Source organism: Elephas maximus, chromosome 4, assembly GCF_024166365.1.
Source record: "Elephas maximus indicus isolate mEleMax1 chromosome 4, mEleMax1 primary haplotype, whole genome shotgun sequence".
NCBI lineage: Eukaryota > Metazoa > Chordata > Mammalia > Proboscidea > Elephantidae > Elephas > Elephas maximus.
Window position 1 is genome coordinate 157,546,133 of NC_064822.1, and position 17,888 is coordinate 157,564,020.

The following is a 17,888-nucleotide window of genomic DNA, read 5'->3' on the forward strand; positions in this document are numbered from 1 at the left end:
TAGAAGTGACAAGAGAGAGAAAGTCTGTCCGAGGCTAGTGCTCTCCCGCTTCTGTTGATTCCCTTTCTGCTCTTCTCCCACAGTATTTCCGTGGAAGCCTCTGTCAGAGCCACCAGACATACTGCCTGAATTACACAGCAGCTGTCTTTTATCTTGAGAACCTGAGGCAAAGGGATGACTTTGGAATCTATCTAAAAGTAAAGTACCGTTTTCTATTCTTTTGTATTTTTATTAAGACTCTGGGATTAACAGGTTCTGGGAATTATTATCCTCAAATTAAATGGGGGAAAATCTAAGTTATCAACAATGAATTTTAAGCTTTTCTCATAAATACATTAGCCACTGCACACTTAAGAATTTTAAATGGTGCACACCTGGAAACATTATATTACCTAATGTTGTTGTAGTGTACTATTGAGTCAATTCCAACTCATAGTTATCCCAGATGACAGAGTAGAACTGCCCCCATAGGGTTTTCTTGGCTGTAATCTTTACAGAAGCAGATAGGTCTTTTTTCCGCAGAACTGCTGGGTAGGTTTGAACCACCAACCTTTTGGTTAGCAACTGAATGCTTAACCATTGTGCCACCAAGGCTCCTTATATTACCCAATATCCTTCCTGAAATTTTGGCGGAGGCTTAAAAATGTTTTACTTGTTCGTTTGTGGTTGAAATTAGTACATTGTAAGGAGAAAACTACAGTAAGAACCCAGATTTTGTTTGTGACTAGAAGTTTGCCCCTTGTAGGATTTGGTCCCAGCAAAACCCTGTTGCACAACTGACATTGTATTCTAGATGAATGGTGCCCCCTATAGTACATCATAAAACCACAATGCAAAGAGTGCCCCTGGAGTTGTGCAACATGGTGGCTCTGGGTCCCAAGGCATTAGAATAAGGACTTTGTGCTAAGGGCTTTTAGCATTTGTTAATAATCAGGCCTGGAACCAATTTTCCTTGACTTTCCCAGCTCCTTTGACACCTGTATCTCTTTAGCCTGAACTGTAACTCTTCAGTACTATGCTAGAGCCCTTTCGTATTGCCCAAAGGAAATGGTCCCAATCGTTCCAGACAGCCAGCTCTTCCCTGTATCTGCAAGAAGCTTCTGCCAGAGCATCACCTCAGAGGCTTGGGAAGAAAGGTTTCCACAGCTCCCAATCGCAGTGAACCTATGGGCATTTGCCATGATGTGGATGAGCCAGGAAGCCTGGGTGTGGTGTGGATGAGAAGAGAGGGACAATCTTGGGGAACAGATTTAGCCCTGTTTTTGTAGCTTCAACTTTTCGATTTCTTTGCTACTCGAAGTAGAAACTGAAAACTCATTAGATTTCTAACCTATGATTAATCATCTTGCAAAAGTTTTCCCTGGATAGCTGTTAGATCAGGCCCCCAAACTGGACAGAATTCATGCCCATTTCTCTCCTTTCCAAGCTAGTTGTTGTTAGGTGCCATCGAGTCTATTCTGACTTGGCGGCCCCATGTGACAGAGTAGAACTGCCCCATAGGGTTTTCTAGGCTGTATTTTTTTTTTTTTTTTTAATCTTTACAGAAGCAGAGGGAAGGTCCTTCTGTCACAGAGCCACTAGGTGGCTTTGAACTCCCAACCTTTCAGTTAGTGGCAGAGTGCTTAACCATTATGCAATCAGGGCTCTGTCCAAGCTAGGGGAGAGATTAATTTAAAAAGGCTCAATCACCATTTTCAAATAACTATGGAAAATCCCACATCAATTGTGAGATGGAAGGGTGTTTTACGTTCATAGATGAAATATCTGTAGCAGACAAAGCTAATTAGGAAAAGGAAGTAGAGGCTGCAATGCTGTAAGGAACACATGATAACTTATGATGCATATGATGCCTTTATGAGACACTCTCTAAAACATCTCATTTAATCCTTAGCACAACCCTATAAAGTTGATTACATTGCCCCCATGTGTCCCCAAGGCTCAGAGAAGTTATGTGACTTTTGCAAGGTCACACAGCCAATAATTGACAAAGAAAGAATTTGGATAATGGTCTTTAGACCAAAAAAAAAAAAAAATTCTCTTTACCACAAAACTTTTTCCCTCTCCTCAGCGCTCTTTTTCATTTTCAGCAAATTGTTAACATCACAAAACGAAGGTGAGGAGTCTGAGAGAGACTTCGGAGGGGGTGATAATTGAAACGGAATCTGTCTTCTGTGTTCCCATTGTACAGAACAAAAGCATTATCACAGATAATAAAGGTGACTGGTTCTCAAGCCTCTTCTACAGGCCAGGAACTGTGCTGCCTGCCAGCCTTCTGTAATCTCTTTGTCCACACTGAGGGGAAAATGGTATGATCCTCGTTTTTCAGGGTTTAGACAAAATTAGGCAACTTGCTGAAAGATACGGTTATCGAGGGGCAGAAACAAGATTCAAATTCAGACCTGTCTAAAGCCAACGTTCATTCCCCTACTAAACTCTACTATAAACAATGTTACTGAAGAACTTAAGTGTGTGTCCTAAAGCTGGCTGTGAAAGCACTGAGATGAGCTTACCCTCCGTGCCACATGGTGCTGGGTACTAGGAATGTACATCATTACCCTGGTACACAAGCATGGGGGTAGAATTCTTCCCGCTATTCCAGAGACAGGTTAAAATGACGCAGAGAAAAAAGTTGCAAATTTTTTCCAGGACATTTAGTGTGGCTCAACTAACAATCACCAAGAATAGTAGTAGTTATCATGGACTGAGTATTTGATATGTGCCAGGCAGTGTTCCAAGCACTTTGTATGGCTTATCTCTTCTAAACCATTCACCATCCCCGATGAGGTAGGTACTTTTATTGTTTACATTTCACAGACAAGGGTTAGAGAGGTTAAGTAAATTTCCCAAAACACTGTCTGCCCCAGCCCAATGCCACATTCCTGCCAAGACAGATTCATTAGGATAACATTTTTATCTGGACCCCTTCACTCCTTTCATCATTCCCCTAAACACACTGGATATTATAAAGCAAAATCCACCTTCATTGATATAGACTCATCAGTGAAACAGTCTTTTAGGTCCAGTCCCTCTTGTCAGAGATGTTCTTTTCTTTCCTTAATAAAAAAAAAAATAAAGTCAATAGAGACATAAAAGAAAAAAATCATAGCTTTACTTATACTATTGTCAGATATTGTTTTTTCTTCTCTTCTGAGGCCTTTCCACAATATCCCAATACCCCTACCTGGATCTCCACCTACATTATTAACCACTGATTATTAACCACTGATACCCGGAAAAGAAAGGATGTTTCCACATTTACCGTAATACCAGTGGGTGCTGGCAGCCAGAGCTGCTTTTTAAATAATGGCACTTTGGGGCATTGGCCTGGGTATTATAGGTTGAAATTTGTCCCTCCCGTGAACTATGTTGAAATCCTAACCTCTGGTACCTGTGAATGTGACCTATTTGGAAACACATAGGGTCTTTGCACATGTAATTAATTAAGATGAGGTCATTAGGATGGACCCTAATCCATATGACTGTGTCCTTATTAGGAGAAGAGACACAGGGAGAACACCATGTGATAACACAGGCAGTGACTGGAATGCTGTGTCTACAAGCTAAGGAACAGCAAGTGTTGCTGGCAGCCAATCAGAAGCTGGGAAGTGGCATGGAACAGATTATCTCCTCAGAGCCTCCAGTAAGAACCAACCCTGCCGACACCAAGATTTTAGACTTCGAGCCTCCGGAACTGTGAAAGAATACATTTCTGTTGTTTTAAATCACCCAGTTCATAGTAATTTGTTACAGGAGCCACAGGAAACTAATACACCTGAGTTTATGTGTTCTAAGAGATCTCCTAACTGCTGCTGAGCAATCAGTGACTGGAACTCCCTAGCCACCCAAGGGGACCAATAAGCAGCCCTAGAATACTGCTGCCAATAGTTGAGTCAGCCCTATTGCCACAGCCCTGCTCTCCATACCTCTTCCTTCCACTCATTACCACTCCTGGCCTTCCCACACCAGCAGTCCCAATAACCTGCTTCCTTCTCCACCCCTTCCAACCCTGATGAAAGCACTGTCATTTCCAGCTGGATAAGAACTTGGTAATTATCCAGTATGCTCCTACCACTTTACAGAAGAAGGATCTGAGGTATGGAGAAGGGAAGGTGGTCCCTAAACACCCACATCCTTGAGGTGTGGCTCCTGGAGTTCCATCCATTATGCAATACTGTGCTCAATTTCATGGCTCGTCATCCATACAGAGGGAGATGGAGAAGATTCTATTCAGTAGAATGCCTGTAAGGAAGAGTTCTGGATATTTCCAAAAGAAATACATTGATAAAACTGCTTGTGTGGGAGAGTGAGAGCTGCAAAGACATAGTCAAGCTATAAGAGACAAGTGAAAATTGCTAAGCATGAGCTAGAAAGGGCTGCACCGATGGGGGGGAGGGGGCTGGAGGGGGAGTCAGAGAGAGAGGAAGAACTCTCTCTTTCCAAAGAGGAGAATGGAGCTATCGAAATGATGAGGGATTGGAGGCTGTGTATTTGACCCCTCCCTAAAACCCCAGACTCTTCAGTAAAATAAATATATATGATCTGTCTTAGTTTCCTAGTGCTGCGGTAACACAAAGACCACAAAGTGGGTGGCTTTAAAGAACAGGAATTTTTTTTTATCACAGTTCTAGAGGCTAAAAGTCTAAATCATGGTCTCAGGCATGTAGATTTTTTCCTTGTTGTTTCCTTTAGTCCTGGGTGTTCCCTGTTTCCTTGGTGATCCTCACACGGCATCTGTCTTCCTCTGTGTGTATGTAACTGTGTCTAATCTGCTGTTTTTAGAACTTAAAAGTGATTATATTTAGAACCCACCCTACTTGAGGGTAGTCTAATTGACATAAAAAGAAAACACTGTTTTCAAACAGGATTATATCCACAGGTATTGGGGTTAGAATTCCAACTCATATTTTGGGGAGACAATTCAATCCATAACATACTTGTAAATGCTTACCATTGATGGGTTTCCAATGGAAACTAAAAAGAGGCTATTTGGCATTTGGTCCATGCAATTCAGGGAAGAGAGTCATTTTGAAACAGGAGTCCAGGGGCCAGAGAAAGTCGTTAGAATCTCATTCTCTGTAAATTTGTAAATTTCCAGGTGGAGGGCTTTGGACTTCCACGCACCATGAGATTCGTGGAGGTTACAATCAATCGTACCTAGATCTCTGAGTTGCAAGGGATGAAACCTGGGCATAAATGTTTTCAAACGAAGCAGAGGACACCTCCTACAGTGTGTCAGGCCTTGAATCTCTGGGTCACAAGGCAAAGGAACCAACCTGAGCCTGGACAAAGAATGAAAAGTGAGAAAAGAGGCAATAGCTTACAGTAAGAAAAATATTTGAGAGCAGAATTCCTGTTGAGCTGAACTTAAAGTCAATTTGGTATGAGTAGGTGGGATAAAAGAAAAGGAAGAGAACACAACCACTAATAATACTCTTGACGTAACTAATTGCATAGTAGCCAGAGAGCCCACCTTCTTTGTCATGTGTCACTTGTATAAAAGCTGCAGCCCCTCAGGTTCAAGACAGTGTCACATTCAAGGAAACATCCCAGCAGATAAAACAAATGCAAATGATATCCTCATGCTTACTTGTGTTTCTCAAATCTCATTTATGAGAATTGAATTTATAACCCATAGCAGTACTTACTAAAAGTCCCTTTCCTGTCTTCCCTAGTGCCTAACACACCTACAAACTCCTTCTTCTCTAAACTCCAACTCCAAACTGTCCTACTGAAAAGTGTCTGTATCTTTATCCCTCTCTCCTCTCCTCTCTGCTCTATCATATAGATCCATCTAGGCTCTTTGACTTCTGCTTTCATTTTTCTTTTCATTTTTAACCAGTACCTGATTCTCTTCAACAAAGGAAAATCAAGGAACTAACCCAACAAGCAAGAATCTTTCCCTTTTCCTTGTACCTCTCCAGTCTTGATTCTCAGTTCCCTAATTGTGCATCACAACAGAGATGGGAACAGAACTGATGAAACCAGAAATCTTCTCAAGGGCCAGGGAGAAGGAGAAACCAATGGAAAAAACGCAACTTTTAAGTGAGAAGGGTGAATAAGGATGGAACACATATATTAATAGATCTTATCACCACCACTGATAGAATGTACACACTTTGAGGGATTTAATGAGTTTTAAACTTTTCCTGTGCATCTGAATCTTGATCATTTTCACTATGTAGGTGGCTTTATAGGTGGTTCTGTTGGCTGCTTCCTTTATCACTGATGCTGAGGAGGTGGGAGAGCTGAAGAAGAATTCTTTCATTTTTTTAATTGAAAAGTAACAGTGTTAATCAGTAATATTCAATAATCTTGTTAACCTCGTCTAAGAACCCCATTTTGGACCCTTAATTTGGCAATGATGAGTAGATGTTTGTTAAAGAAAATTTTAAATGGAATTAAAGTCAAAATCAAAGTCTAGCCCATGACTCATAAACCAAGCTCACAGGTGCATCCTGTCATTACTGAGTAGAACCTCTAAGAGGCTGTACTGCCCAGGCTTCTGAGTGCCTTGATAGGAGAGGCAATGTTCTCATGCGTTTGCTTTTGCCTTTCCCAGTGTTGTGAGCAGAATGAACAGTGCAGAAGGCTTCATCTGCCTGAGCTACTAGTGGCCCCACTACACAGGCTGACTCGATACCCCTTGTTGCTGAAGAATATCTGGAAAAGAAGTACAGACTCGACTGAGAAAGTCATGATCTACTCCATCAAGGAAAATGTAGAAAAATCAATCTGTAAGTCCCTGAGATCAGTGATCTAGAGCTCTAATGGCACCATAATCAAAGTTGGGTGGGTAGGCAATGTGGCTCCTGGAAACCACCTGTCTTCCATCCTAGAAGGTAATTCCATTGACTTGAGGTCATGGTTCTCAGAAATGTGTATTTGAGTTTGAGTTGATTATAAATCAAACACCTAGAAAACAATGGGCTCTAGTCACATCCTGGCTAACCCTGTGAGAACTCTAATACCAAGTTTATAATAGGATGTGGCTCTGTCTCCAAGGGTTTCAGAAGTGAGTTCAGGCAGGAAAAGTTCTACTTCCCAAATGATTGAAGGCACTTTGTTTTCAACATCCATAATGAACCCACACACAAAGCAAGTGGGAATAAACACCGTAAGAAGCCCTTCCGGAGGATAAATTGCCATTCATCATTTTGTTTAGGTCTCTAAAATTCAGGGCCAATATAAAAATAATTCTAATTTCCAGAACTGAAGTTTGGAAATAGGAACTGAGCAAACCCTATGATAACTTAAGTTTATTGGTGTAGCTCTGTATAATTGAAATTCAAGCAAAGAAGTCCATTATCTATGCTTATTAACCAAGATTTCCTTGAAGGCATCAAAGGAGGACAGCTCAAATTGATGATTACAGCTGTATATCCTTTTTTTTTTCCTCTCATGAAAGTTCAAAAGTAAAATGATCATTCAATTGGGAGTTTCTTTCCTTATTTTATATTTTTACTCAAATATGAAAATGACCCAAGGAATTAAAATTAAGATCATCAAGTGAAGAAGATAAAAATTCAGTTAAGGACAGACTTTTTTGGATGTTTAAAATAATTTTGAGGATTTTTACCATTTGGATAGGTTTGTGAGGAAGATAGCAGAATCTTCCCTGGAGATTTCTTAATAAAAGATTCTCATTGTTGAGGGAAAAGATGAATGTGGCCTTCCTTTCAGGCTGTTGCCTCAAAGGTGATGAATTCTCAAGGGTTCCACTAACCATGTGATACTGTGGGTCTATGAACCCTTCCTATTTCACAATTTCATTCCAAAACCTTAATAGCAACAGGCTATTTGAAAATGTTGGAAAATTAACACAAACCTACAAAAGAGAAAAATGAGTTATTACCAAAAAGAAATGATCATCCTTATTATGAAGCAAATGTATGTTTTATAACTAAGACAAAAAGGTATATTTGTCCTTGTTAGTCCAATATTTTTTTTTTCCCTCTAACCCAAAATTTTTTCCTTTCTTCTATAAGGCTGTAAGGTGTAGGAAATAAGAGAAAACTGCAAAGGACTTTGTTGGTACTATTGAATTAAAAATGCACAATACATTTCCAACTGACTGAATTAAATTAGTTAAGCTTCATTCTTCTCTGCAAAAGGGTGATTTCAAATTAGTGAGTTGTTTTGGATGTTTAAATAGCAAGTAATATGTTAAATGAACCTAAAATACAGTTTGGCTTCAGTGGCAGCGGCTGTCTCTAAATGATTACTGTGGATCTTGGTTATAAAATTTATAATGCTATGTCATATTCGACTTGACGGCAGTGGGATGTCATATGAATTTAAAAATATACTGGCTGTTTCTTGTCTTTCAGGGGATCTTGAAGGAAAAGTGAAGTGGCTTGACAATTTCCAAACACTTAGACATCTACAGGAGATTATAGTGTGGCCTCCGCTTTGGGATAGAGATAAAAGGTTTTTCATTCCAGAGGTACAAAAGGATCAGTCAGGACTTATGTCCCTTTCCAGAAGTTTAGGCTTTCAGGTGAAAATACAATAGTCCTAGAGAGTCCCCAGCTGTCCACTTGAAAAATAAATCTAGCTTTTTGAGCAATAAAGCCTTTATCCACACAGCATTTTATGCGGGAGGCTGACGTCATCATGCCATTCTTGGGGTATCCTTCTGAGAGCTATTTCCAGTCTTTCAAGGCTGACCATCTACTGGCATTTCCAAATATTTTGAGCTTTCTAGACAGACTCCATTGCCCAAACTCCTTGTTTGTGTTCTCTTCCAGTCACTAATAACATCTCTATTTGATTTTTCTCCCTTCTTTTGCAAGTGCTTGAAACACATTTTTAAAGAACACATGGCAGAAAACATCTTGTCACCAACCAGCAGACACCTAATCTATGAGGGAAAATTAAGTCTTGCAGGTAAATAACAACTTCTTTTAGAAACCTAACATCTTCTCTACTTTGCAACTGTAATGATAGCTGGTTCAGTTGTTCCTAATTGAAGGGTAAGAGAAACTGTGTTTGCCTATGTCCAAGGTGATGGAAGATGTGATTCAGAGAGCACCCTCTGGAGTCATACCAACTCCGGCATCAACTAAGTTGACTTCACAACATAACTAGCCAAGTGCCTTCTATTTTCTCTCTGTAAAGTAGGGATGACAATATCTATCTCACAGGATTATTGTTAAATGAAATAACATACATAAATGAAATAAAATAGCTTAGCCCAAAGTCTCGAATACAAAAAACCCAAACCCACTGCCATCAGCTTGATTCTGACTCATAGTGACCCTAATACAGTAAGCGCTAAATCAGTGTCAGTTGCTATCATCATCATCATCATCACCATCACCATCATCATTTAACTTTTTCCATTGAGCTGGGCAATCAACTATTAAGGGTTTATCGAGAAGCTACTATATGCCATACCATGTTGTGTAGGTAGATACCAATGGGGGATATAAAAATAATGGCAGAAACAAAATAGTTGGGGAAAAAAGCAAAACAAATATTAAGCACTGCCATAACAGTAAGATCTGCAAATTTTTATGTAGTTGCTGCCATTGAGTTGGCCCCGGACTCATGGCAACCCCGTGCACAATGGAACAAAACATTGCCCAGTCCTGCAACATTCCCATGATCAGCTGAGGATTAGACCGTTGTCATCCATAGGGTTTCCACTGGCTGATTTTCTTAAGTAGACCTCCTCCAGGCCTTTCTTCCTAGTCTAAGTCTGGAAGCTCTGCTGAAACCTATTTAGCATCATAGCAACACACAAGCCCCCACTGACAGATGGGTGGTGGCTGTGCATGAGGCTCATTGGCTGGGAATCAAACCTGGGTCTCCTGCACGGAAGGCAAGAATTCTACTACTGAACCACCATTGACACCCAAGACCTGCAGCGTATGTTCATAAAAGAATCTCTGTGAGGCTGGGCTACCCAGGACAGTCTTCATGGGATACATGGGACTGGAGATGGGCTTTGAGGGGTAGAAAGGGTGGGGGGTCAGTGGAAGAACAGGAGGGAGGACATCCCACATGAAGAGGACAGCAGGAAAAAAGGCTTGGAGGCAGAAGCCACCTAAGAGAATGGGCTTACAGCAGAGTCATTAGGATGGTGAGCCCTGGCAGCCGGCTGCCAATTCATTCTGGCTCAGCCTTGTCTGCCTACGTAACCCTGGGCCAGTTACAGCTACCCCTCCAAGCTTCTCTTTCCCTCTCTTTGTTGTGAGGATTAAAGGGGCTAATAGATGTATAAGAGCTTGGAAAAGTATCTCGAACAATAAAGAGCTCAATAAATGGTGTGATTATCAGAGAGGCCTGCATTTATTTATTTATTTGTTTGTTTATTTATGCACAAATCTTGATTGGGTACCTACTGTGTGTGAAGCCCTGTTGGATGTGAGGTTAACTATTTTTGGTAGGGTGAGATCTGGTGGGAAGCTGTTGTGGAGCAATTCCTTACTCGATACACATTTACCAAGAATCCACGCTATGGTAGGTAAAGCTAGTTGCCACTGGGTTGATTCCGACTCATGGCAACCCCACGTGTGTCAGAGCAGAATTGTGCTTCGTAAGGTTTTCAATGGCTGATTTGTTGGAAGTAGATCGCCAGGCCTTTGTTGTAATGTGCCTTTGGCTGGACTTGAACCTCCAGCCTTTTGCTTAGCACCCAAAGGCATTAACCATTTGCACCACCCAAGGACTCCTGTATTTTAGTATAGTGCTAGATAGCAGGCTGGGACATAATCCTCACCTGCAACAGAGGACAGACATGGCCAGTGTTTTACATCAAAGTGCTTAATCACATATTATCTCCTTGAAGTGAGTTAGGCAGCAAAGGTACGTTTAATCCAATGTTATAGGTGAGGAATCAAGGCTTGGGCAGGGTCTGTACCTTGCTCAAGGTTACCTGGCTAGTAAATGGCAGAGGTCATTTCTTGTACACTTTAAGAAGTGGAGGAGGCAGAAATGAATCTTAAATATTTCATTTTTATTCATTTAGCCTTAGCCACCTAGCTTTCAGGAGTAAAAGTATGTGGTAAAGAACTTTTAGAATAATATAAATGAATGAATGGATGGATAATAAATAGGATAAAGCATTTACTGGGTTTCCCTACATCTACTTGAACTGCCTCTTCCTCTGAAATCCACTAAATTTACCCATTTCTTTTTCTGATTTCTGAGGGATAGAGTAAAATAGGAAGTGGGATAGCTTATTGTAATATTTGATTTGGCATAAATTCTGAAATATCTTCTCAGGAAAAAGTAGAAAAGCCTCTTTTCCTTAAGTAACTATCAAAAGCAATATCAGAAAGGGTCATCAATAAAAAAAACACATGGAGAATACTTCCACACGTATACATACATTGAAAACTTGAGAAGTAGTTTGAATGACAAAATGCCTTTTATCTTGTAATGTGTACCTTTGCCATCACCATCCAGATGCATCCAGCAGCAAAAATGCTGCGAGTTCAATTAGTTAATGGATTTCTCCTATGCTTAGTTGAAACCATTACGAATGCCGTTCGAGTTATCTTAGATCCACATGAAATGCATCACAAACACAGTGTCTTTAAAGCTGGAAGCTTGTGTTCAGATTAAGTCTCTATCTTAGGAAGAAACCAATTTAACATTAACCCAGCTGTCTGACCCAGAGACTAGAGGGCCTTAGCTGCAAGCCTGGACCGTAATCCGTACTCTGCTTTTTACTAAGGGATTCTTTGACTAAAAACAAAACCTTCTTACTATCTCAAGCACCTATTTCACTTTTTCTTTCTTTCCTCAGAAAGCACAAGATTCCTGGATGTTTATCTGTTTCTATTTGATGATTTCCTCTTAGTCACAAAAACTAAGCGCAACAAGAAGGTAAAACGCTATTTCTAAATAAGTTGTATTTAAAATACAAAAGATTCTTATACCTCAAATGTGTAAATTCTTATATATCTTATACATTAAAAACCATTGAATTTTTACATTATATAGCTATAAACAACAGCAACTGAAATTTAAAGAGCAAATTACATTTCTTAAGGAAGTCTAAGGAAGTGGGCATTTTAGAAAGACTTAGTTTGTAATACTTCCAAGGCAGATCCCAGAAGCCACAGGACTTTATGCCTGACTGGCCTGAGCAAAAGAAGACAAAACACATTTTGTCCATACTGGCTTTTTCCTCTTCCAAATTGGCCACTATGACCAAAGCTACCAGACTGAGACACACCTCTAAACTGTCTGCTGCCGTTGCCAACAGGTGGCATCCACCACTCATTTCAATTTGAAAGCGCACATCATTCCTGAGAAATGATGACTTGGGGGATGAGGCTGGGATGGAGCCCTGATTTTTCAGTGTCAGCTATATAAGAACTGCAGAAGCCAAACACAGTCAATAGTTGGCATCACAAAATTAGTCAGCTGAGGGCATTAGGTGCTCTCAAGTTGTTCCCCAACTCAGTGCAACCCCACACAAAACAGAACAAAATGCTGCCCAGGCCTGCACCATCTACATCATCAGCTGCACATCAGACTGTTGTGTGATCCATAGGGTTTTCACTGGCTGATTTTGGAACTACATCACCAGGCCTTTCTTCCTAGTCTTAGTCTGAAAGCTCTGCTGAAACTTGTTCAGCACCATAGCAACACACGAGCCTCTGGATGGACAGGTGGTGACTGCATATGAGGTACATTGGTCAGGAATCAGACCAGAGTTGTCTGCCTGGAAAGCGAGAAACTACCTCTGAACCACCACTGACCCCCTAACTTGGAACTACAGCCATAAAATCTCTTCAGAGAATAGGAATTTTTTACATTATTTAATTATAACTGGTTATTGTTATTATTTATGTTGTTATTTTTACTACCCATTAAGTCACTGGTCATGGTCCACCCAAGACTTTCTGTCTAATCTGTTTGACCATCTGTTCCCTGAATGGTGTGTGTGAGTGGTGTCAGGAAGGAAGGCCCCTCTCGGGTGCTCAGACACATGCCCTGTGAGGTAAGAGGAGGAGCAGCAATAAGTCTCAGACCATCAGAGATAGCTAATGCTATTTTATTCCACTCACTTCTGTATCAAATGATTAACCTTATGCAGATGATGTTAAAATCAGGAGACTAGATATCTCATATTTTTTAATAAGCTAAGCTTCTAAATGACATGTTGATTAGTTGAACTAAATAATTCAAGGATCCTTAAGCAATAAAACAGACATCCATTCATTAATCTATGGATAGCTGATCTGAGCTTGGGTAGGAAGTGGGGGAAAATTAAGAGCCATAGTTTCAAAATTTGTATGACCACCTATTTTAAGCTTCCCAGACCAGCATGTCTCAACAAGCTAAACTCTGAAAAATCTCTACTCCCTTCAAAAATCTTAACACTAGCACAGCCTACCTTCACTTCAAATAGTGACACAGATCAGAGAACAAGAGTTAATGGCAGTCTGTATAAACCATATCAAAAAGTAATATTTTGGTTTCAGGCTTCACAACTTGATTCCAAAATAAGGAATGTTATCAGTTTTACATTCCTCTTTACTATTTGGTGTTCAATATGTTGTTGTTGTTGTTGTTGGGTGCCGTTGAGTCGATTCTGACTCGTAGAGACCCTATGTACCACAGAATGAAACACTGCCCAGTCCTGGGCCATCCCTACAATCCTTGTTTATGCTTAAGCCCACTGTCGCAGCCACTTTGTCAATCCATCTCGTTGAGGGTCTTCCTCTTTTCCGCTGACCCTGTACTCTGCCAAGCATGATGATCTTCTCCAGGGACTGATCCCTCCTGACAACATGTCCAAAGTATGTAAGACGCAGTCTCGCCATCCTTGCTTCTAAGGAGTATTCTGTTTGTACTTCTTCCAAGACAGATCTGTTCGTTCTTTTGGCAGTCCATGGTATATTCAATGTTCTTTGCCAACACCACAATTCAAAGGTGTCAATTCTTCTTCAGTCTTCCCTATTCATTGTCCAGCTTTCACATGCATATGATGTGATTGAACATACCATGGCTTGGGTCAGGTGCACCTTAGTCTTCAGGGTGATCTCTTCACTTTTCAACTCTTTAAAAAGGTGTTCAATATATATCATGCAAATCATTAATCTTTTATACCCTTTACAAAAAATTCAGCACTTTATAAAACAATTCCCATGATTTACAAATCCTAGAGCGTGGAATCCAAAGTGCAGGATTAGATTCCATACACAGAGTTGGCCAAAATAAGGCTTCCCATTCTCATTCATGTAACTCAATACTATCAAGTGGTGAAGACACTCTAAATGAAGATCTTTCCAAGGATGTGACAGTGAATTAAATGTTTCCCAGTTATGGATGTCAGTCGTTCTTTATTAAGGTAATTGAACTTGGAGATCAGAAACATTTTGCTTTAAATCGCTGTGTTTAGCGAAAATGTTTTTCAAGATCCAGGTTGTCTCTATAACCTGTTTGCTTAAATATGCACTTTAGATAAGTGCACCAAGATTTATTGCCTATTTACTGCATTATTTTCCTATTTAATTTCAGAAATCTGGGAACTCTGACGCTGGATTAATGTGTCCTTCACTTACTGCTGAGCTGCAAACAGTAATAAAAGAGGGTGGTTCGTGTACAGTAGTCGATCAACCCATCCCACTAGATAGATTGGTAGTCAAAAATATCGATCCCCTCCACGTGTCAGGTATGTGTCTACTTTTGTCATTTGGTTCATCTATTTTCATCACAGGGTTTTATATTGGCCTTTTGGGTGGCAGCACATGAATCCCATTTAAGTCTTCATAAAACACAATATGGGGTGCCTATGTGGTACTATTTCATTCACTCTGTGAATTAGTTATGGAGGGAGCATTGCACTTGGTATTCATTGCTGGGATGACCCAGCTCTGCTACCTGCTAACTGTGTGACCTCAGGCAAGATATTTAAATGTTCAGAGCCACACAGTCCTCTTGATTAACTAGGGATAATAATATCAGCTTCAGTGTGTTGATGTGAGAATTAAATGAAATAATGCATAAATATTAAAAAAAAAAAAACAACCCACTGCCACCGAGTCAATTCCGAATCACAGCAACCCTATAGGACAGAGTAGAACTGTTCATTGGGTTTCCAAGGAGCAGCTGGTGGATTCGAACTGCCAACCTTTTATGGTTAGCAGCCAAGCTCTTAACCACTACGCTACCAGGGTTCCAATGCATGTAAAGCACTCAATAAATGATAGCTATTATTATTGCTACTGTACTGTACTACCATTATTAGCATTGTTGTTATTTGTTAAAGTACTGGTAAACCATGGCATGCTATGCAAGTGTAAGATATTTTATTACACTTGCTCTACAGAAATATGCCAGAAGTAAATCTGTAAATATATGTATGCACGTGTAGGTATACATAGTATGCCAACATTAAAGAGCAAATGCCTAAATGAATATACAAATGAATAATAATAGCAAACACTTACATAGTTATGCTATAAAACTAAGTTATATATTTAAATGCTTTACATGTGCTAACTCACGAACTGATGGAGTTTCTCCTCCAGAGCAGAAGGGCTCCACTGGGGGGAAGTCTGCATCCAGAGCAGAGATTCAGTATGGGGGTCCAGAAACTAGTAGGTAGGTTCCAGAAGTCAGTACCTGCTGGTATTCCAGAAATCCACTGCCATTTTGTTTAGTTTTTCCTGGAGAAAAATATTATGGTGGAAGGACTCTTATGATAGGCATTTATTCCTTCAATAAAGTGAGTGTAAAGATTCTGTCATAATAAATAAACTTGAGGGGAAGTAGATGTCATAACTCCCATAGGAAAGAGCTGAAGAGTCTTGGGCTGAGGGCCACAGCCCTGCCAGCTTTAAGACCTAGACATTATAGGAAATCTGACATCACTGGATTATGTGGGGAGGTGCATATTCCACCCCACCCCTCCCACCTTCCTTTTTTTAGTGAAAACAATATTTTTTAAAACTATAGTTCCACTCTTTTTTTTTTTTTTTTTTAAGTACCTGATTTGTAACTGCCCTTCCTGGTTTTGGTGGTTTTTTTTCTAATTACTCTGGTCTATCATTTTGACTGTTCAGACACAATGCATGAGGCCAAGATTGAATTTTGGAGTGACAAAGACCTAGTTTCAAATCCTGGCCATGTCATTGATAAACTCTGTGACCTTGGGCAAATTAATCTAAGTCTGTTTTTCCTCATTTGTAAAGTGAGAATTAGCTGGCTTACAGAGTTGCTGTGTGATTTAAATGACACAAAATGAGGAAAAAAAAAAACATTGCGTAGTGTCCAGTACCTACCTAGTAAGTGCTCAGTAAATGGTGTCAATTGTTTTACTAGAATGTCAGGGGGAAAAGAGCTATTCATGCCTTACTATATATATTTTACAGGCAAAGCCATAGCAGGTCCTTTTGCTAATCCATCCCATATCCCCATATCACAAACAAAACAGACGAGGTATGCTTTGAACAGCAGAACTACAGTTTTTGAGGAAATGGATTTTAAAAACCAGCCAAGAACAACAACCTGATCTTTAAAGCCTCACTTTGCTACAGGTAATTTATAAGGAGAAAAATCAGGGCACGAAACAAACATAGCCAGATTGTTTTTCCAGAAAGCCATTTTAGTAAGCTGAATGTCCCTAACCCCAGAGAAGTGGGACAGAATTTCATGACCTTAACAGGCTTCATTTGTTGTAGTATCATTTAGGAATTACGTTGTTTAGAATGCTAAGTGTATAATCTGTGATAGTGGAGTTAAGAAGATAAAAGTCTTGCATTCACAATTCCAAAACGAGTCCTAACCTGCCTTGGCTGAGTCTGGTTAAATTCACAGACCTTGACAAATAAAAATAATGGCAATGGACAAGCATGAGTTTAATGACCAGCCAAGGATAAAAACCAGCTGCTCTCTTCGCACTCTCTGTAGTACTTGGCATGGCCAGGAGACAATCCTGTTTTGTTTCTCCATATAAATCAACTGCAGAAGAATGTAGAGGTTACAGAATTGTATTCCCTGTGTTGTATTAATAATTCAAGAACAACCTTTCATTTTAAGAGCTCCTGCTGCATTAAAAAAAAAAAAGGAATCTGCTCTCCCAGTATCTTCTGCCATTTTTTAAGACACCAGCTAGGGAATGACAGGACTGACAGTCTGTTTCTTTTACAAACACAGAAACCATGCCGGCACAGTTGTTTTGTTTTGTTTTGTTTCACATCTCAGTTTGGTAGATGCTGAATTTATCTGAGTCCATTTTTCAGTTTTTCTTAGCCTGCTGTGACGCATTCAAGTGGGTTTACATTTTTGCCACATCTTAATTGGTTTGTAGATCGCTGTGATGTGACACCCCTTTACATACAAGAACGTATCATTTTAAAAGAAGTGGCGAGTGACAAAAAAGAAACAATTACCTTGTTTTACATATTTTATAATTTTTTTTTTGCCCCACAAATATTTCCACTTAATATGATTAGCTTCTTCTATAATGAGCCCATTTTCCATCACTTAAGCCATAATTGCATTTCATCAAGCGCAGAAATCTTTCACTAAGGAAGAAAGGGTTTTCATTTTTAAGTGGCTCTATTTGGATGCAGAGGAGTCTTGGCCTAGGAATCAAAAGTTTATTTTTGTTTTTGGTAATCTATGTAAACCTCTTGCCTCATTAAAAATAAACCAGGTTCTGTATTGAGAAGACACTGTTTGGATTCCATATTAAACGAGTTGCCTTTTGTCTCTGTAATATCTTTTTCTAGTCCTTGGGCTGAGAAATGCTTTTCTTATACAACATGAAAACAGATATCGACAGTGTATAGCAGCATTCTTATTACAAGCCCAAACGGAAAACATCAAAGTACGTATTTTACCTTTGGAAGTCTTTGATTCTTCAGAGTGTATGCAAGGAAAAATCTTACCTGAAACCTCTTAAGTAAAGGCAAATGGCA

The 17,888-nt window shown here is 39.8% G+C and overlaps 1 protein-coding gene across 3 annotated transcripts in view; it reads left to right on the forward strand.

The window, feature by feature from the left end:
- The window catches only part of PLEKHG7 (pleckstrin homology and RhoGEF domain containing G7), a 74,335-nt gene that overhangs the window by 54,705 nt on the left and 1,742 nt on the right, over window positions 1–17,888 (forward strand). For all 3 annotated transcript variants that reach the window (XM_049884057.1, XM_049884058.1, XM_049884059.1), the window contains 7 exons: window positions 84–197; window positions 6,560–6,734; window positions 8,328–8,443; window positions 8,793–8,886; window positions 11,756–11,835; window positions 14,482–14,635; window positions 17,700–17,797. In XM_049884057.1, coding sequence (XP_049740014.1) covers window positions 84–197; window positions 6,560–6,734; window positions 8,328–8,443; window positions 8,793–8,886; window positions 11,756–11,835; window positions 14,482–14,635; window positions 17,700–17,797 — 831 coding nt within the window. The remainder of the gene's footprint in view (window positions 1–83; window positions 198–6,559; window positions 6,735–8,327; window positions 8,444–8,792; window positions 8,887–11,755; window positions 11,836–14,481; window positions 14,636–17,699; window positions 17,798–17,888) is intronic.